Source organism: Bacillus rossius, chromosome 10 (assembly GCF_032445375.1).
Source record: "Bacillus rossius redtenbacheri isolate Brsri chromosome 10, Brsri_v3, whole genome shotgun sequence".
In the NCBI taxonomy this organism is placed as follows: Eukaryota; Metazoa; Arthropoda; class Insecta; order Phasmatodea; family Bacillidae; genus Bacillus; species Bacillus rossius.
The window spans coordinates 35,766,425-35,789,355 of NC_086337.1; the positions used below are offsets into that span (position 1 = coordinate 35,766,425).

The following is a 22,931-nucleotide window of genomic DNA, read 5'->3' on the forward strand; positions in this document are numbered from 1 at the left end:
ACGATTAAGTCAAAACTACATTTTCCAGTTTATGATTGACATAGAAGTCGTTAATTCTAACCAATCACAGCACAAAAAACACAGTCGGCCATTGTTCGAAACGGAGAAGCAGGTTTGAAATAGGTTATTGACAAATGGGATATCTATTTTTCGAAATGGATGATGATTACAAATGACAAATATACGAATTCTAACCCAAAATACTGCCTCGCTCGGTCCAATAATAAGACATAAACTTCCGGTTGAAAGGTTCCGGTTTGTTGTGATTGGTCGCTTCCCTTAAGTCTTAACAGAAATGGTTATATTTTATATTTTTCGTTAAGTCTTAAGTCATCATATGGTTCGCACACGACCCGTCAAAATTCACACACGACAATCATAAGTCTTAATTCTTAATTTTCAATCGTAAACCCATCTTTACGATATACCACTGATAACAAAATTCAACATGGCCGACCGGATGGTCGTTTACATGTCGCCAACATAACATCTGACATCTCCCTCACTATATATATGGCTCGACACGAAGTGATAGGTGGTTTTTTTTCCTTCCCAATTGAATGTTAAATTTAAATTTAACGTGTTTTCCTCAAACACGCTGATTAAAAAAAAAAAACCTGGAAGCGTTAAAGAGTAATGACTGTCTTATGTATTTATGTCACGTATGTAATGGCAATACACACGTTATATTTAATCGTTTGTGTGTGTTAGTCGAACGGGTGAGAACCACATGCCTCGCTATTGTCATTCCTGAATCACATTTGTAACCACAACGAGTTTTTGAAGAGGTGGATCCGGCAGACGAAGTTTTCAAAGACGTCCGGATATTATTTTGCGATCCAAGTCTCGTATGTCAGATTTTTTTGTGTGTGTGTGTGGGTAGGTGGGTGAACACTTTTGTTTTCTTCCCGTGCGCAATATCTGTATGCTAATGCGAAAGGAAGACGGAAGAGACAAAAGACGCTCGTAACAAGTTTTCCGAGGCGGACGCAAGTTCGCGTCGCTCTCGTGAGCTGCTCAGAATGGTTTGAAAGAAGGAGGGGGGGGGGGGGACTGACGGACTAGGAGGAACGGTAAACGGGGAAGGGGAGTTGAGCGTTCGAGTGTGAAATCGACGTTAACTTTCTTTGTCGCCAGAGTGCAGGCGGTTACACCCTCCCTTCCAACTCCGCTGTTTTTTTCTGTTTGTTTTTTCACTTACCAACACACAACTCGGAAACACGCTCCGACAATCGAACTCGCCCTCTGCCAAATTTTCTAAATATGACTGAGGTGGTCGCTAAACCATTTTTAATATGGTTCTGTCTCAGGATCCCCCCCCCCTTTTTTTTTCTCCTTTACACCAAATTCTCTCTTTCTATATATCTATATCTATACTAATAATAAAACTGTCAGATGCAAAATGTATGTACCTACATGGGATGAAATGAAGGGGGGGAAAAAAACTATGGGAAATTGCTATTTACATTATTTAGAACTCATATAGTTCTTAAAATTTTTATCAGTTTGTTTGAGCATAAATCAAAAACTACTTTAAGGATTTGGAACATTTTTTTTATTTGAAACTTAAAAACTAGGCTATATTTAATTACATAAAAAAGTGTTATTTTTGGTTTTGATATTTAATTATTTATCTGAAACTAATCAAGATAAAGAAAAAAAATATTCTGTAGGTGCCAATAATTAACATACAAACCCGTCCTACTAAAAAATTTTTAATTTTGCAAAAACTGACATGTTTGTGATTTGGGACCACGACCCCGCCATATTGGCGACTTTGTCTAATTATCGAACATCAATATAGTGTTAACGGAAATATTAAAGATGAGCTAACATAAATTATGCTGCGCACCACACATTTACAAGCTTGAGCGACACAACAAATAAATTTGTCTCCGCTGTCGAAAGTTTTCTTTCATGCTGGTGATGGAGTAGCAGCATCTCAAAGGCTTGCTTTCGCCCTCTGTCCGCCCTCCCATCCACGTGTGGTCCTGAATTCGGCAGTGACACAACCTTTCCTTGTGGCACTCAGACTCGCACATGTGTGGCGTGCAGTACACTAAGATAGGTGAAAGTTCAGTACTCACCAGAGAAGTGTAACATCTAACCTCTATAATGAGCAAATTCATGTGTTCCCATGTTGCAAATACACTTAAAAAACGAAACTCGGACACAAAAAATTAACATAGAATTCTTTATAATAATGCTGAGAGTGATAAATATAAGCAAATTGTGTTTTCAACTATATTTTTCTTGATGCTAATCACATGTAGAATTTGTTGCAGGAGCAGCTACGTCAACTATCCCATCATTTTGTTACCAGACCAAAAATTTAATCTATATAATGTAACGGCTCCAATAAAAGTGAAAAATACTTGGAAAAAAAATACTAAACCCCAGCTTTGGATCTGATTTTCGACAAAGAATTTTATTAAAATACTGCCTTCTTGTTTAAATTCACTAAACAGTTAATACTATAAAGTTTCTTTCTTTTTTTTGTGAACTTTGGTAAGAGCCACCCACCACAGATGGCAGCACCGTGGTGGTTGCACATTTCCGTTTGTTGACTTCCGTCGCACACTCAAGAAATTACTCCCATCAAATACCGAGTACCGGGCGCTAAGGTGTTACGCATCAATAAACTGCTCTATGGTGAGAAAAAATACAGTTTTTTACTGTTTGAAAAAAAAAATCACTGTGAGAACTAAATATTCTGGTCAGCGCAGTAACTGTAAAGGTAAAAAAAAAAAAGCCTGAATTAACTAAATTGGAGCCCATTTACAAGAATTTGCCAAACTGAAGAGTCAAAGAACAACAAATCTAATTACTTCCAGCTCGTGTTTGACGTGACTTCACTTAAATTATAGGGTGTACGAGTGTAACTGTTATAAAATCACAAACTATTTTCAACACCACTACTAATATTGCCATTTTACAAAGTAATGTAAATACATATGTTTTCTCTATTATTGTAACTACAACAAGAAAGCACATACAGGCTACATAGAATAATGTTTAATGGATAAAAGAGGTGGCAAATTTGCTTTACAAAAAAAATTGAGTTTTCGGTCACTATCACTAAAATGTTACTCCAGGAAGTATTGATTTAAATTACCAAACTAATAATGAAAACCATCATTAACATATATTCTTTATTTTGCCAGTAACACTAGATACATACACTGACAAATTAAACACTAAAAAAAATAATAATAACAAACAATACTTTAGAAAACACAGATATAAAACAGCAAAGCTTAGATAAAACAGGATCACCACATTTGAAATACTCTACATGGCAATGACTAGTAAGTCACTTTGGGAAAAAAACCTCTTTTGACATTACAATTATTCAAAATCTTTCATTATCACAATCAAAATTTTCACGCTTAAACCTACCAGAGCCTTATCACTGGGAGGTTAGCAACCGTGCTGTACTATGCTACTAAAGAACACTCCAAAATGAAGAAGGAACAATTTGAAAGTGTGTATGCATATACACAAATGGAACTCAAACTTCAAACAAATGCACATATTTTGAAAATACACGAGATGATGGTGATATGATAATCTTACCCTTGTTGCAATAGTAATTTAAAAACATAAAATCTGACACTGAAAAATGTATTTACATGCATGCAAAGAGTAATGTTATATAGCATTTTATAATATGTTTGAAAATGAAGAGCCCTTCATACCTACACTAACTACTACATATTTTCTTTCCTTCGATTTTGGTGAATACATGAAATACAAACTCAAAATACTGGCCAGTACATACTTCTATTAGATATATATAAAACACCAACAAATCTGCATGTAAAAATGTGCTACATTATTAACGTACCGTCCATCTACACATTATAGACACAGATGGAAGCAACTCATTTGTTTTTATTTAAGGGAAGCATAACCTTAAAATTAAAATAAATTCTATTAATATAAAATTAAAATCATTAAAACACACATATATTGATAGCAAATCCCTTGCTGGAATACATAATGCAAGTTGCATTTACTGCTTAACCTAAATAGTAGCAAACTACCCTTTTTCAAACAAAAAATGTAATGCTAATTATGTTTATTAACACTAAAATTGAAACCAATTTTTTTTTAAATTGTAACCAAAATAACTTAATAAAAAAGGTTAAAGCAAGAGTGGAAGTTAAAACAAAATTATTAAACTTATTGGCAGGAAAATTTATGCATACTTCTAGATGTAACTTATTAATGTATGCCTATGTTTATGTCAATACAGTCTACTTCTGATATATACTTTTTATGAATCTGAACTGCATTTTGGTGATACACAAATTACTTTCAGTTATAGAATATGTTTTGCAGAATTGCAATTATGTTTTTATTTTATTTTTAAGTTAACGAATACTACTAGCATTTGCTTTTCCGAGATAACACTTTAATTGAAACCCCCATAACAGTTAAAATACTACTGTTTCATTACTTAACATTTCTTTTGTATTTGAACAGTAATAACACAGCTAGTAAATGGCATCTCAGTTTTTTGCTAATTTCAACCAACAAGCTCAATGACATATCTGCAAAGTTGGTTTACTATTTCACTAAGAACACTTAATCCTATTTAATAAAATATTATTTAATTAACGAAAAACCTAACTGTTCACACTAGACACTTGTAAACATGACTATTGCACAATCCTAGTAGGTGAATCGAGCAACCTTTACAGAATTTCTTCAGTTTAATGGATCCGTATGTTTAAAAATTTTGTGATGTATTGCAAATATGCCACTTTTTGGGTCATGTCGAGCCAAGTTCAGTATTTCTACCTTCGAGTGGAGTTAATCAGTCCTGAAAAATAGAGTTAAACTCGGTAGTTACATTAATTTTTGAGAATTAATTTATGTCCTGGCATTAATGCTGATGTACTAATACAACATTAGCACCATATTAAATTTGATTTATGTCTCCAATGTGATAGTCATGTTAGAGGAGTATTATCCCAGAGTCACATGATTGTATTTGTTTTGAAGTTTTACTTTGTATTCACTTTATTTAGTGTGATTCAAAATTCTATCTCTATAAAAGTCTAATATTTTCTTCTGATTTGTCAAATTAATATCATGTTTATTTATTAGTTCTAATTATTTTCTTAAAGTTATTGATTACCAATGAAAGTCTCGTTTTAATATTTCTAAAATTATATTTTGCAGTATTTTTTTTATTTAATGGTTTACAAAGCCTGTGCAAAGCTTCGACTAAGCAAATCAATTGAAGCTCTTTTTAATTGGTTACCGACTCAGTGCTCATGAATATGAGGCATGCTGGGAAGTTGGGATCAAAACCACAACAACCCTGGCCGTATGAGCGTGAAGCATCAGTGATCGCAACTACCGAGGAAACTATTGAAATAATATGTAGTCGGCAGTGTTTGCAAAAGGCTACTGTCATCTCAGCTTAACAGTAAATAGTTTATGGTGCTTGATAAAAAATTGTTTATAAAATTTCATTCTTTTATGGAAAAAAAAATTGTAAATAATATTTTCTAAATTTTTTTGTAAGGAATAACCTGGTAAGCATTGTCAATACAGTTTGAACATAAACTCTATATACATGCATTATTTTATTTTTATTATTATTATTATTATTATTATTAAGTACACCAAAAAGTCTTTCAATGTAGCACAATTTTACAGGTATTCGAAACATACATGCAGATGGTTAAAAAAAAACACAATAAAGACCACACAAATCATGACTACAGGGTTTGTTCTTTAAGTAATGCAAGTGGTTTTCTTGTGAAGCGACTGTACTTTGCAGCGTGTTCGATCTACTGGGGGGCTGGATGAGGGGGTCGGGAAGGGGGGGGGGGAGGCGGGATACTTTTACTTCACAACGTGCCCAAGGTCAGTCCGCTCCGAGCAATCATTGTGTCAGTACCGTTGAATTGGTGGAACTTTCCTCAAAGCAAACAACATGTCACGACAGAACAAACGATCGAAAAAAGGTACATAATCGAGTTCTGCACCAAACTCTGTAACGGTTATCAGTGGCGTAGCCAGGATTTGTGTATGGGGGGTGTTAAAAAGCATGCCCCCTCCCCTCCCGGCCGTATTAAAGCGGGGGGGTCCGGCGGTCCACCCCCGGGAAAATTTGGATTTTAAGGTGTAAAATAGTGCTATTTTAGCAGTATTCGGTACTTAAATTTAAATAATGTAATGGTAAAAATTTTATTAATTTTAATATGAAATTTTTTTGAGTGATAAATAAGAAATTAATTAAAGATTTGGTGCCAAGGGGGGGGTTTGAACCCCTAACCCCCCCCCCTAGCTAAGCCCCTGACGGTTATACCAGGGACTCTGCTCTATCATCTTCACAAGTTTCAAGGTGGTTGAAGATGTCTGAGGAAGGACGGGAAGAGTTGACCAACAACCCCTGCCCTTGACGGCATCAAGCAGCCACACCACCGAAAATGTGACTCGTGTGCTTGAATTGTTGAACTCTGACCCGTTGAATGAGTGTTAGGATGATTGCACAGACACGGAACCTTCAAACAGCCACAGTGCACACTCGGGTGCTCCATCACACCACTCTGCGCGTCAGTGAATTCCTGGCGAAGCACAACGCAACAGTGCCCCAGCCCCCTTACATTCCCAACTTGGCTCGAGCAAACTTATTTTTGTTTTCGAGGATTAATAACGCCCTCAAAGGACACAGTTTTGACAGCAATGAGACAATCCAAACTGCCATGACGACCGCTCTGGATAGAGCCATAGAGGCCTGAGAAAATTGCTGGGAAAAATGTGTAGATACAAGAGGGGAGTACTTCAAAAATTTCTAAGCATTTGTAACTATATAGTGAAAATTTTTTTTTACAACACTTGCAATACATTATGAAAACATCCTGTACAGTAAAAACTTTTTTTCACTATAATCCTACAATGCAACAACAAAATAATGTCACAATGTAACATGATTACACAACATTATTTTGTTACTATAATACAATAACAATAAAAATATATAAACAATAACATGTATATACCTAGTAAATCACTCCACTTTCTCTTCTAAATAATTTTAAAATATTAATAAAAGAAAATAAACACAAAACATGGCTATAATTGCCAAAATATAAAGTAAAATTAAAAAAAAAAAGTCTAAAGAGCAGATTCAGCCTGATAAATTGTACAGTTTAATACATGCAAGCCATTTGCTGTTTGAGTAGGAACAATTTTAATTCAAAAATTTCACTATCGTATCTCTTATTCAGTACTAATTCACTCTGAATTCTGAAAGGATCACAATACAGCACTCTAAAATGTTTTTAAAAGTTTTCCAGGAAACTTAATGCAATATTTAAAAGATACAAAAAGTCCGATGAAGAAATCCCAAATAATGTAAAACAATGTAAAAAAACTTTATTACTGTTACTATCAATTAATATTATTTTTAATTGGTTAATAAACAAAAGCATTTGACCAAGGCTTTATTTTTTAATTGTAACATTGTTCACAAGTCCTTTTTGTATGTAGAGAATTTCGTATTAATTTTATCAATAACCTGTCAAAGTTAATGTGTATACAATTAACTTCTCATTTATCAAAGACTTCGAAACAAAAACCATTCATTCATTCATTCTTTCTTTCATTCATCAACAGTTGTTGGTCAGTTTGCTATCTTTTTTTCATTGCTAGTTTTACAGCTACTTAATGATTGTAGCTTTATAATTGGGTACCATTTTAATCATAAAAGGGGCTACGATGGTTAAGGGCCAACTGCTTATCTGTGCAGTACTTCAGAAAAAAACCACGTGATTTAAAAATTGCTTAAAATAAACAAGTGGTATCTGTTTACAAAAAACATTAAAGCATAGGCTGAGAGCGAATGAGTAGTTCTGTTTCCATATTTAGTTTTTAAAAAGTATTTTTAGAAGAATGACAATGGCTAAAATGCATGTTTCAGAATAATTTTTATAGCTGAAAATCCTGGTAGAGATTCCTTGAAAACACTTTTGGGACTCGCATTACACCTTATCTTAATATCTCCGCCATCTAATGTTATTGTTACCAATCAAATCTCAAAGTTGTCCTATGCACAACGACAAAACTGCGTGCCAGTCCACAGCCTTGCTCTTAGATGCAATAACGTGCTAGAAGCACCACGAGCATTGCATTTATCATCCCGCCTCACTAACATAAAGACACCCCTGATTAGACAGGCCAATTAAGAGCTCAGATCATTTTATTTATAGCAACCCGAAATAGTTTCGATTCAGAAGGAAGTAAAACATAAAAAAAAAATATTTTTCGCAGGTGGGTGAACATGGTGCATGCATGATGCCCCGAGTTGATGGGTTTTCTCAGGGTACTCCTGTTTTTTTTTCTAACAATGGATTCAATCGCTGCTGCCGTCATATCTTTTTACTCACTTATCTTCTCTAATGACATCGATGCTGACGATACATAAGCCTCAATTCATTCATTGGATCACTCATACTAAAAAAAATTGGTTTTCTGTAAATTTGGTTTACGGACGATAGTTTAACGTGACGTCATAACAAAACATTGATGAAATGATTGATCCAGAAGAAAATTAAATATCATATTCGGCCTGAGACTGTGCAGTAATAGGTTTTTGCAACCAAACCATTTAGGCATTAAAAATATTATATTCTTTGAGGAAGAAATTTTTTTTTTAATTTTTCAATCTTTGGTATGATAAAATCTACCTCTGCATACTTTTATGAATAAAATCGAATATTTTTTATTGAATCATCACTATTTTGTATGGATACAAAGGAGGAGTGAAATGAAATCTACAATTTAATTGATAAATTTACTTTTATTTGCATTCATTAATTCAAATATATTTATTACTTTTGTAGTGTCACGTGCACCGTATTTATTTTTACAAGTACAAAAATGAAAGAATTGCAGCGGCCGGGATTCGCTCCGTCAACTTTTGGATTGGTAATCAGCGATGCTAACCGCAAGGCCACGAGGCCATATTGGAAACAATTGTTTCAGATGTTATATATATATATTTATATTTAACATTTTGTTTTGTGTTGTGGAAGTTTTAAAAAAGTATGTAGTCCGCCATGTTTATTTCATATAGTGGTAGGCGGGAAATTAATAACCGTACCGATTGTGCTGAAAATCAGTGGACGATCGTTAAATTACATAATATTAATAATTCAAACAATGAAAATATGATTGAAAAGTCAAATCGATGGTTGTTCCAATCGAGTGGAAGAGAGATGCCACGCATGCGTACAATGAGCATAATAGGACACATCCGTAGTGGGACATCCGTAGTGGGACAATGTGTGCTACGGGACACTTTTTCGTGCATGCAGCCGGCGTTCATAGATTTATTAGACGTCACGTCAAAAAACTTAGGTTGTCAAATATTGCATTTACAAAATGTAAAATCTCATCGCAAGGGACACGTAAATATGACGTGTGTACCCAAGTGGTGGAATGAATATGTAGTTTTAACACAATTTTTGCTTTTGGGAGGGTCCAAACGTTTCACAATTTTGCTGCACTGGTTCATACAGAAAATTTAGTCGTACAGAAAATTTCTGACAAAATGTTATATCAGTAAACTATAACTCTCTACAAAACTGAAGGAACTTTTTTTTGTATAATTTTCACAGGGGGCAACTCTATAAGAGATACAATCAAAGACTGCAGCTATCTCGAATTTTTGCGAACGCAGGGTTCGAAACGAGGTTGTCTAATATTTGAGCTCACTTTACATTAGAGGTGTAAAAGTAACGAAAAAAGTGTACCCGTATGTATTCGTTACTATAACAATCAGTACTCGTTACTATTTTATCGTTACTCGTTACTTCTGATACCGCATAACATGCAACGAATCGAGTCGTATTGCGTACGCGTACAATATGACGTCGCGTAAATAATAATAAATAGAATATATACAATTAACAATATTTGATAATTAACAGTTTTTCTTAACCAAGAAACAATTAAATCTCATTAGAGCGGCCTTATTATATTATCTCTTTTAAGATAATAATAAAAACGTCAAAATTCGCTATAATAAAAAACAAAAACATACATATTTCTAATTTGTAAAAAATACTTTCTTACGTTGTTTCTGTTCCAATCTCAAACTTTGTCTACACACACAATACCTTTAATAAACAGTAAAAAAAAACTTGGATGACGAATTTCCAAATTATACTTTACTTAATAAACAAACATCGTTCTTTGTAACGTAAATTCATCGAATATGCGCGCGCATGCGTGAAACATACGAAACATGCGAGTAACGAAATGCAGCCGTGTGTAAAGTTTCGTTACTCGTATATAGACGGCGCACCCGTTACTCAGTAACGAATACATACGATTTGCTACAGTTCTACTTTACATATGAGATCACCTTTAACTTGAAGTTGTCTTATTTTTGAGATCATACTTAGCTCATTTCATTTAGGATATTTAGCACACTTGAATTAATCAGATTCACACTTTTAATACAGTTTAGTTTTATCTGCCTCAATGTACAAATGTCTGCTGTACAAAGATATACTAGTTAGAAAACAAGCAGTACTTCAACATTTGGTTCCCTCCATTTTTTTAATTATCATCATAGCCTCCACGGGTACCTTTGACAGCATCCAAAGAAAACATTAACTTTGAGATTTCCTCATGTTATTAAGAACCGTTAACTTAAAATTCATTGTCACTAACGTGCCTAGTAGATAACGTTAAGAGAGAAAAAAAAATTAAAATCTTGAAAACGCCAATTGTGCACCAAAGGAATTGATGTTTCTACCAATGCACGCATTAGATGGATAATCACGTACAATATATAACTTTTTTTTCAGGCTTCATACTATTTGTTCATAATTATGGTATCTACATTGACATACCATTCAAAGAAAACGAAATCAATACTTCATGTAGGTATGATAAACAATACAAAAAAATAAACTTATAGTTTAAAAAACTAAAAAAAAAACTGTTTTTATAGTTAATTGAACTAAATATTAAAAAATAAAATTTTTATTTAAGTTTTTTGTTCAACAGCCAAATAATGCACCACAACTCTGTATTAAATTGATTAATTAATTCATCCATTCATTAATACATACATACAAGTGAAGCTAACAATAAGCGTTGTAAAAAACACAACCATTACCAAGTAGACACCTTGCATATTTTTTTACCTTTTAAAATACTTGATACATAACTGCAAATTATGGTTCCTAGCACGGACTTACTTGTATTCACAAGATTTAAATCTGATTATAAAACATTTCTATACATACTATTTTTAAAAAAATGGGTGCGTGTACTTATGTACGCGCGTGAGAAGTTATACTTCTTTGGCATCATTAAAAAATAGTTTTTAAGTGTGCCAACATGCACGAATAATAGAGGTTTTATTTCTATTTTGTTGGTAGCTTTCTTTCGAGACTTAATGAGCGGTTTAGCAGGCAGCTTCAACCTGTTAATTTTGTGTTACAGTGATGTGTGCACATCTTAAAATTTCACTCATCATTTTTTCATAATGCGCCTAAATAAGTATAACTTCAAAAAAAATTAAGTCTTTAACACATCCATAAGTCTTCTTTACCAACTTCTTCCATAACAGGCACCAATCATATGCTACTTTGTGTCGGATTCTGCAAAAAAAAATAAAATTTTCAAAACAATAACTATTAAAAATACAACTGAATTGGCTTCTTAATCATTTTTGTTTTAAAATATTTGTGCAACTATGTACTTTTTCATAGTAAACAATATGTTATAAATGCAATAAACTGCAAATTCCTATTAGTTATTGTCAATACTTTCTTTCCTCCAATATTGTCACATTACCTAAATAAATTATTAGATATAGTAGAGCAACATTTTTTTTGCATTTGTAAATTTATAGTTGCTTACTTGCATAGCATGTTTCGGTAGTCACATAAATACATGACTCCCACTCTCAACTAATAAAATTTAAATTGTTCACTTTTCACAATTTTTTTTCTCTTTTTTTTTTTGACCTTTGGGAAGTTTAAAAATGAAACATCACTATTAATTATATGGATTTTTTTTTATTCAAGATCATTCATAGGTAAGACATTGCCACTGTTACTTTTAAAATTTAAGTTTTTTAAAACTGATTTTGATATATACTTAGGAGTAGTTGAATAATTTAGGTAACACAACAATAAAGTTTTGACTAGGTATTACTTACTTAATTATCAATAACTAAAAGAAGTTTATATTTAGTATAATTGCTTTGTCCAAAGTGTACTCAATTTCCCATAATACCAACTATGTATATCAGTGTGGCCAAAAAATATTTAAAATTTCCTGACAATTTTCTTTTTTATTAATTTACTGAAATATATAAAGGAAAGCCAGTATCCAACATCCTCATAACTGGCCTAATTATCTTCACATTCATAGTTCTACTTATATTTAACTTTTTATTTCTGAAATCAAAACTAATATATACACACCACCAAAACACCACCAAAACACCACCAAAACACCACCAACACACCACCAACACACCACCAACACACCACCAACACACCACCAACACACCACCAACACACCACCAACACACCACCAACACACCACCAACACACCACCAACACACCACCAACACACAGAAGTAAGAATAATCAAAACTAATTGCAAAATCTTATATATAAAATTCTCGTGTCAGTGTTAGTTACCATACTCCTCCGAAACGGCTTGATTTCATATACCCCTAGTGATAAGGGTTGTCCACCCCGAACTTTTTTTTTAATATTTGGACAAAAAAAATTTTTTTTTTTTATAATGTGGTACTAAAAATAAATACAACCCTAAATTTTCACTCTTCTATCACCAACCCCTAATTTTTAATAGAATTTTATATTTTTCAACCCCGGTCGAAAGCTGATAAATTAACACTTCATCGACCTTCCCCACCTACAGCGAGCTCATTACTTGGATTAACACATAGACCACATATTAATATGAAATTCCATCCCTAAGGGAGTGAAAAAGTGATAATTTAATTTTATAACAGAAAAAATTATAGGTCATAGACATACAAATAGTGAGTGAGTGTCATTTCTCTATGTCTGCCACACGATCATACACATAGTAAGGTCTGGCAAATTCATATTTTTCTCCTTGGTGAGACCAGCCCGCTTAGTGGAGCTCGCAGCAGCTAGCAAAATAAAGGCGCTCATAACAGTTTTGTTCTTAACTTCGTCAATAGATAGAGTTAGTTGCCTTGAATTTTAAACGCACCATCATTTGATGCGTTTGTCATGTCTTTAATTATATACAGGTAAATAACTATACACTGGCAGAACGTCTGTCGGGATCTGTTAAATGTTTTATTAAAAAGGTACATCAAAAAAACTAATTCATTCCATTTTTCGGCACCCAAGTTTTATTACTCTTTCTGTAATCTTCTTGTTTACACATTTTGCCAACTTAACAAAAACAAACTTTCAATGAATTTTATTGTCTCTAACAGGATCTGAAAGTGATATAAATTATTTTGCACACTTGACATTCAAATTAAGAAGATAATTACTAACTACATACATATGATTTCGAAAAAGATCCCCTTTACCCTGTGTTCAGCCCGGGCAATGCCGGGTACTGCAGCTAGTTATATATATAAAAACAAAAAAGTAAGAATTCTAGTAAAGAATCTTGCATGGAAAAATAAAAAAGATTTATGAGGATATTAAGTCATTGTTTTCTTTAGTCTTTCAAAACACAAACTTCAAAAACATAATATTTATAACACACCTTCTAGCACCTTTTCATACTTCCAGAATCTCTCTCTCCTGCCCCCCCCCCCCCCCCAGGCCCCCGGACCCATTTCTATTATCATAGAGAAAATTCCATGACTGTTCCAGGATTTCAAGTAAATTACCCAACTTTCCCTAACCAATTCCAACTTTCTTAACGTATCCCTAATTTTATAAAATTAAACACATTATAACACATTATAAATACATTTAAAAAAATACAAAAAAATCATATATATATATATGGTAAACTAATTTTCTTGGACCTTTTTATATCACATAATCATTTTGATGTATAATATGTAGGTCTGTGCAAATATTTAAATTTTCAGTTATGATTACGAATAATAAACTATTTGTATTGAATTCAACCTCGAATACTAACACTTCGAAAATAAGAATATTTGTTTGCTTACGAATACTTGACATGGTATACTTCATGAGTTTGGCATATGCCAATGTTTGCTGGTTAGATTATCATTTGTGTGGTATAAATACCCTTTTTTTTATGTTTAATGGGACTTCATAATCAAAAACATGAACAAAATACAACATTTTAAACATGCTAAAAGTATCAAAACTTTTTTTTTTTGCTACTGTCTCGCTAAACAGTAAGTGAATAAATCACGTAAACAATTTAAAACACAGCATATTTTTACATTTCAAACTTGAAAACAAATTATTATTTGTATTCCTAACACTGACATTCCATTGAGATGGGCATTAAAAGATGTAATACAGTAGCAGCTTACTTGCTGTACATATCTATGACTAAACAGACGTTGCGACTCAAAAGTATGTAAAAAAGCATAAATTATTGTTTACGATTTCAGATGAAAATAGCAACAATTTGAATTGGCACACATTGCAATATTGGTATATAATAATAACTGAAAATTTCAGTAACTGGATTTCAAATAATAGGAATTAGTTACTGCAAAAAAAACTCAAGCTGATAAAACAACATTCAGAATTTTTACCTTGTGATAACTGCAGCTAAGAACTGAAGTACTGAAATAAGAACTTAACTTTCCCTTATACACACGTTCTTGCATCGTGAAAATATGATGTTTAATTAATACCATTTCACAGTTTCAGAACAAATTTTTTTTTTACATGCTCTCTATCACTCTTTACATTGTTTGATGATCATAAAAGATAATTAGTTACATTTTATTGATGTGAACCAACACACCAAGTCATAATGATGGCCAGTACCTTCCAACCTCTAACAGTACTTTAGTAGGAAGTTGTATCCTGGAACATCCAACTCACCGTCCAACTGCAGCAAACTGCTTGTTTCGTCCATCAGCACAGTTAAGCTCTTTGACGTTTCCTCCATCAGCTTCATTGTTCTGGAAGAAGCGATAAACATTCGTTTCATGAATGTTCAAACATTTTTCATGGTCTGGTTGAGCTTTACTTGTTATCAGAATGCGTTAAATTAAAACTGGCAAGTGTAAGATAAACAGACCAAAAGCATTACATATTTTATTCGGGCTATAAACCCCATTGCTGATTACCTGCAATTTCGGATTATCTGTGACTTCATACCACTCATAAAGTGCTGATAATTGCGACTATACTTTGCTGTGCTCTAAAGAAACTTCCCAATGTTTTTACTTTGATTTTATAAATTGCCTTTAGCAATCTAGATTTTCTCTATAGTATTTTGTGTCAACATAATTACAGTATGACATTGATCTTTTGAGGCCCTGCCAAACTTTTCAGGCTGATAGTCTATTATTTATTTACATCCCAGTGTTAAATGTAGCAAGTAAAAATAATTTCAGAATGAATAAATGGAGTAATGAATTAATCATTTAACAAATGATTGTATGAATGAAAAAATAATAATTATCGCTCTATGATAGTACTTACTCGTGCCTAAGAGAGATGTTATTTATAACCACAGACTTGTAGTTCACGTCTTGTGGTTGCCATCCCAACAAAAATGTGGCTGAAGTTTCGGGTGCCAACTCAGATGCTACCTGTAATACCAAAAATCATCTAAATGTTTCACAACCAACATATTTTAAAAACATTCTTGATTCCTTCACAATTTATGTACGAAGTATAAAAAGATTTAATTCTGTGGAATTATTAGTAGTTTTTCTTGTTTGTTTCCACCAAAGATTATAAATTATGCTATCCTGATAAGATGATAATTTTTTCTGCTTTTCTTTTTAATTTTGCTGACACCACAAATAATTCCTGATAAGTTAATGCCACCTCACTAACGCAATAATATCAATAAAATGAACATTTTAAATAACTTGTATTCACTTACATGTTTTGTGCATGCAACCACGAATTCCACCAACTTCTTACCAGTAATGGCGTGTCAATCGGCTGAGATTCCGAAGTCTGCGTTATCCCCACTGTCAGCTCGTTCTCAGTCGGCACGGTAGATATGTCGCGTTCCAAACCAGAGGAATGCGACTCTATTGCCAACCTGCTGGACAAACATTCTCTGCTACTTTAACGCATGCCAATAAACTGTACAAAATCTTTTAAAAAGGCCATCTTAAAATGCTTTAGTTCCGGCTCGCATTCGGGACATTGTTTTTGTTTTTTCCGTTAATTTGAACAAAATGTGTTTAAGTTGTATGGCGTGCTTTTGTATACTCTACATACACCTAATTTAATTTGTTTGATCAAAATATCTCGGCAGTAGTGTGAAGCTCCGTGAGCAACGCACACCTGCTGTGTCTGCCACCCGGAAGGTTGGCGCCAACAGTGTCATGAGTGACGTGTCTGCTACGCTGTGCAGGTAAGGCGAGGAGGGGAAAATCTAAAAATAAACCAATCAGAGAGAGAGAGAGAGCAAGTGTGTGTGCACGTGTGTGTGCACATGTGTGTGTGCATGCATGAGGCCATGTCCCTCCCTCTCATCGTTGTAAGGGATGGGTAAAAAAATAAAATACATTAAAAGAAAGGGAAACAAATGCCTGTGGTAGTGTGAGGAGGGGGGGGGGGGAGAGAGAGAGAGGGGAGAAGTGGATCACTTCACACCCTCTCAAAAAAATATGCTGTATTTAAGGCTCGAAACAAACAAACTCCACTTGTATTTATGGAACTGTAGTGAAGACAGATTTATGATGCGATTCTTATTCAAAGGCGACCCTTATAGTGAAAAAGTTAAGATTTTTTTTTGTCCAAAATTATAGGTGCGAACCATGATATGACCCATACGACCCACATGCAGGGGCGACCCTTCTGCGTGCAAATACGGTACTTGCCTTGACAAGTGCTCGGGAGCGGCAGAGTTGGTCTCTTCTGGGTTGCTCGAGCTCGTGGCACTGTCCTTTCGTGGCAAGGCACCGACAGGACCTCGAAGTTCAGACGACCCAGAACCCAGCGGCTGGTGGTTTCCCCTTCTAGAGTCGTTTTGGAACTTCTGCGGGAAAAACGAATTACCGACTCGTTTAAGCACACTGCCAACTTTCATAATAAAAACAAAAATTTTTTGCAAGGAGTTGCAAAGAAAAGCGATCACAATACACGAGCAATCACGTCATCGTAGATTAGAAGTGAATCCTGCAAAAATATTTCTTTAAAAAAATAATAATGGAATTAAATAGTACATACAACTCTGCACCAGTGAAAATTTGACTACAGCATAGCCAGGAACTTTTGCAGGCAGAATCCTTTGTAAAAGGCAATAGTGATTTTTTTTTCCCAATCATTATTTGACAATTTTGAAAGTTTGGAAATCTAAGCAATGAAAATAATCCTAAACTTAGGTATTTATTATACATAAAAATCATAAAATCTTTTAAATATTCATTTAATTTTTCTTATCTCAGTCAAAAAATTCTAGATGTTAACAAATATCTTTGAAAATTAGAGGAAAACATTATTTATGACAATTGTATTGTTATTTTCCACACGTGGTTATAAAAACAAGCATAATGGCAGTAGACCCTCCAAGTGTAGCGAGGGATACTTTTTAAACAACTATGTCACAAACTTGATTACCTATATAAAAATCGTAACTCACCATGAAAGACCAAATGCTTTGTTGCCGCATGAGCTGTGTACTTTTAAATTCTTCCATAAGATCCAAAATATTCTCTTGGGTTAAAGAAAGACAGGAAATCACTTTTTCCATCTCCATCTGCGTGCCGGCGATAGCACTGTGAACGGAAAAAAATCTTAATGATCTTTTTGTCATAGATAAATGGCTATACTCTTGAATTTTTTTCATATTTAAACACAACTTTATGTTCAATATGTAGAGCTTCTGACTGGTGAGCTAAGGATCCCAGGTTCAATTCCTGGCTGAGCTGGAATTTTAATCAAAATTGTAAAATTTTAATGTAGATTGCGGACTTTCGCAGCCATTGTATAATAAACTCTCTTGGTTGTCAAAGTTGAGCTGCGTTAAATGGTTGATTGTAACAATGTTTCAATCTGCATCGCAGTAAGCATTTTCAAATGCCCTGAAGATGCCTGCTGCAATGCAGGGCAAAACATTGGTACAATCTACCACTTCGAAGCGGCTCAACTTCGAAAGCCAAGAGAGTTTATTGATGGAAAATTTCCTACCCAGGTTCAGGGCTGGGTGGTTAATTATACATACCTTAAACTTCAATGGCAATGGGAGACCATTACAGAGTCATCTCGTCTCACCTAATCTGCCCTGGCAGAGGATACCTGCCAACGTCCAGGCTGTTCGCCTAACTATCAACTTTCAAAACATATTTTTGAAGAGAAACTTCTTTAGCCACTAAAATGTAGACTTGCCCAGGCAAGAAATAAAAATGTGAATTGCTTCCGCAAGCGAGAAGCCAAGAGCAAAGGTCCATCAGTTCACACCGCGTCCTAACTTCTGAAAAATCACGGTACAGCCCTGCTGGAGATCAAAAACCAGATGACTTTGGTGGGATGCTTGGGATTCCAAAGAAGCATAAAGTAGCAGTAGCATGGTATTAGATGACAAAGTGACTGTTGTAAAACATGAGATGAGCAGACTGTGGTTCATTCTGCATTACGACTGCTTGAAAGGTGCAGAGGTAAATAATACTGTTTTGGAATTGCACGGTCAGGTGCGGAAATTCTCAAGGCTATTGAATCTCCAAGATTAAAATAAACTTAAAACGTTAAAACAAATCACTCGCATACCAACCGGGTTCTCAATAACAGTCTGCAAGTATTTAAAAATTCTGAATTCAAATTAATATTGTTTCCACTTCTAAATTTCAAATCTAATAATTATTTTATTATATTTTACCAACAGATACTAAAATAGTCTAACAAAGTTTAGATTTATTATTTGTCATTTCATATAAACCTAACCTATAAAGCTAAAATTTCCTATAAATTCTCACTACAGTAAAACCTTTTAGTTGCAACCCCATTTATTGCGACCACCTCTCTATTACAACCCGATTTCAAGGAACCGTGAAAAAATTGCCGAAAATCCTAAGAAAATCGGACAGAAAATAAGTTTCTTGTGGTGAGTAGCGTGTTACTGCGTTTCTCTTGCCGAGTGCCGACTTGTTTTAACTGCCACAGCGATGTTTATTTTGACAGCTCAAGCAATTATCTTTTCCCGTGGGTTGATAGAAAAAGGTCGCTTCTCCCAGCAAAAAAAAAAAAAAAAAAAAAAAAGACTACGCCACTTATTTCCAACGCAGGAAACACACAGGCTGCCCTCTGTCTCCCCCGCATTTATCTTTATTCTAACATTCCACTTCTCGCCTCTCGCGCGAGCAATAACGCAGCGACCACGCATTGGGCCGTTTTATGCTTTGTTTGGTGACAGCAGCTTGATTTTATTCGGTACAGTAGAATCCCGCCAATACGACCCCCCTCTGATGCGTCCATTCCGTTTATACGACTGTTTTTTGAGATACCGTGAAAAATTTGAGCAGAGAAAGTCGAAAATTTGAGTAAAATCAGCTGAAAAACAAGTCTGTTACACTTTGTTGGGCGCTATGTGTTCACGTTTATCTTGGCGAGAGCTGGACTGTCAACGCGGCAGTGTCTAGCCAAGCTCGGCGCGTCCACTATCGCACGAAAAGCCGTCTCAGCTGTCATGTTATCTTACCCGCACGCACGAAAAGCCGCTGTGGTAGCTTCTGCGAGAGCGTAAGAAACTCGTCCGGCCAGCATCCTCCTCCCCTCCCACACCGCGTGTGACAAAAGACAGGTTGTATAGTCCATTCTCAGTAAAATAAATATTTTTATGGGCTTATACGACTGTCCTACGCCGTTAATAAATACTTTATAAGTTTAAGTTATTATGATACAATTTGTTTATTAGTCACACAGCAGTTTTCTGCTGAAAAATCACTAATACCTCGAATTTTATTGAATAGAAAAATTTAGCAGGGCCGTAAATATATTTATTTTACTGCATAGTTACTTTTCCATCTGCATTCCAAGGCAAGGGCGGGAGCGCATCCTTTCGGTCTGTCGCTGTGATTATCTACTCCAAAAACATGTCACAGCATTTCAGGATAGCATTGTTATTATATTGTTCGTTTATAGCCAAATGTTTTCTACCTGATCCACACAAGTTCCTTCGCCACGTTTTGAACGAAAATAACCACCAGCCGGATAGCATTGCCGAACTTGCGTGACGCGAATTCCTTTAGCGAGAGTATTTTATGTATTTGGATATATTTAGGGGTGGGGGGGGGGGGGGGGGAAGTTGGCCCGAATTCTCTATTGCGACCATTCCGTTTATAAGTCCGTTTTTCCGGAAACCGTGAGGGGTCGCATCAGTGGGATTCTACATTCCTTTTCATAGGACCCTTGCTATTAAAATACATTTATATTTAAGTTTGAAAGCTTGTAAATTCCTTGCCAGAGATGACTAAACTCGAACTTGGTGTGAAAAGTGACATATTTTGACATACTTTTTTTTGGGCGTGTTTTAGTGGGGAGGGAGGGGTTCGAAAATATTTACAACTGTCTTACCCCTCCCTCATAATAGCCCAATTTTACGGGAGAAGGGAGGGTGAAAAGAGCATTTTCTCACTGAAGGTTTTTAAAAAGTTGGGGTGTTATAAGGGAGGACACTAGATGGTTTGTGTGTCTGGGAGGGATGAGCTAGCCTTGAAGAATGTTACCGAGAGGAGGGAGGGGTGAGCTTATGCGTCATGAAGCCGCTGCCGCCAGCCAGCCGGGCGAGCTTCGTGTGCGCCCACTCGCGTTGCAGAACCTACCGCTACCATATTTTTAAAGGAAATGTCCCATTATTTTTTTGTTATTCTTACATGAACATTATTGGAAGTATTAAAGCCGACACAAAAATACACTGTGTGTTAAAATTAACAGATTTTAATGATCTTTCATTTCAATTGGTTTTTTTTTTTTTTTTAATTTTTTTCTGATTTTCACATTTTGGTCAAAATGTCCAATTTTTTGATGGTTCCCGAGAATGTATTCGTAAAATCACTGCTTCGTTGAATTCGGGGTTCGTGACATCGGGGTTCTAGTGTATTTAACTACGGCAAGCAGAAAACGTATATGCAAACTAACCAGTAAAAATAAACTGTCTTTTGACATCTTTTCTTTAGAGGTGGACTGTAGGGCGACGGACTTGTCAGGAAGGTTGAAGTGGGTTTAAAGCGAAGCCGTCTAGCATTGTGAGTGATAGCATCCTGCCATTGTATGGCTGGTTTCTTAGCGAGTAGCGGTATTGTGGGGGGAAGGGGGGGGGGGGTTGAAATGAACTGAAAATTTCTGAAAACATCTATTACGACCCCCCCTCTATTACGACCCTATTCCTGGAAACCGTGAGGGGTCATTTCAGAGAAGTTTGACTGTATTCATGTAATGTAAAGCCATAAAGTATTAAATCTTCAACATTTTCTATTTCAAAGTCGCAACACTGCGATCAATAATCAGTACATAGTAACTATTTGAGGTTAACATAATATTACAAATGTATGTCAGCCATCTTAAATAAGAAGTAAAATGCACAAAATCTAAATTTCACGCAAGAGTAAAAAGCATTTATTGAAATTTTGCTTCCATTTTTCTTGGACTCCACTGTAATGTAAATAAAATATTAAAAAATATCACTGTATGTATTTTAAAATTTGATTTGGAAAATATTAGATAATAGAGAATAACTTTACATTTGATTTACAAACTCAATTCAAATAAAATAAAATATTCACAGAAGCCTAGTTCTCATAAATATAAATCAAGCCTGCAGATGGTTAGGAGCAACAACCCTTGCCTCACAAAAAAAAAAAAATCTAAGAAATTACGACCACCAAAGGTCCACTTATAGAGAACTGTTTAATATTTCAGTGACATATGCAAAAGTACTGTGTATCATCACTCAACATCTATCTTTCAAAGTTCAAAGTGATGGTGTACTGTAGTGGTGTACTGTGTATGAGAAAACTCATCCCTGGCAATATGTTTTGTTTTGCTTTTGGTTTTGCATTAAATGAATGCCCCAAAAAGAGCTCTTGAGAATTCCTTACTAGTTCAAAGTCTGGGTGCGTACATTACATGCAGGTTGTCAATCACGTTGCAGAAAAGAACTAAAAGGTCAGCGTGATGGCGTAACTAAAATGTTGCAGGCTACATTCTGGAACTAAGTGCTGCACTTGTACTTAACGCTACGCACGAGATCATACAGTGCATTGCGATACAGCTGAAATAACACTAAAAAGCATTTCAATGCACCATGTAACACCAAAATGCCAGTTAATACACAACAAAGCACCAAAATACTTTAAATTAATCAGTTTATTTAAATAAAACTCAACTCAAAATACAAATATGATATATTTTAATAAATTAAATTCAATAAATGTAACTTATTTAGCATGAAGTTTGTAACATGTATGAACAAATAGAATTGTGGGGGGGAAAAGGGGGGGGGGAATAAAATCTTTCTTTTTTCCAAATGTTATTAGTAACTTATTTTTACATTTCGACATTGGAACATTTTACAAATACATACCTATATGCTGGCTGATTTATGTTTATTTTTCCAAGTAGTTGGGGCATTCATATTACAAACTATTACATTGTAAAACTCTTTATTATATTGTAAATGTGCATATTATATCATTCAAAATGACACTGTTTTTGGTGAAGTATGTAACATTAAACAAGTATGTATCGTATTTTTTTGAAAATTTAACACCGAAATCTCCTATTTAAAAAAAATTAAATTGGCTA

General features: G+C 34.6%; 1 protein-coding gene across 3 annotated transcripts in view; it reads right to left on the reverse strand.

Annotated features, from left to right (window-relative positions):
• Window positions 1-3,138: 3,138 nt before the first annotated feature.
• Window positions 3,139-22,931, reverse strand: part of LOC134535947 (inhibitor of nuclear factor kappa-B kinase subunit alpha-like) — a 62,040-nt gene continuing 42,247 nt past the window's right edge. For all 3 annotated transcript variants that reach the window (XM_063375366.1, XM_063375367.1, XM_063375365.1), the window contains exons 14-19: window positions 17,776-17,911; window positions 17,015-17,172; window positions 16,104-16,227; window positions 15,654-15,763; window positions 15,048-15,127; window positions 3,139-11,639 (exon numbers count right to left, since the gene is read on the reverse strand). In XM_063375366.1, the coding sequence (XP_063231436.1) occupies window positions 11,623-11,639; window positions 15,048-15,127; window positions 15,654-15,763; window positions 16,104-16,227; window positions 17,015-17,172; window positions 17,776-17,911 (625 nt within the window). In that variant the 3' untranslated portion in view covers window positions 3,139-11,622. The remainder of the gene's footprint in view (window positions 11,640-15,047; window positions 15,128-15,653; window positions 15,764-16,103; window positions 16,228-17,014; window positions 17,173-17,775; window positions 17,912-22,931) is intronic.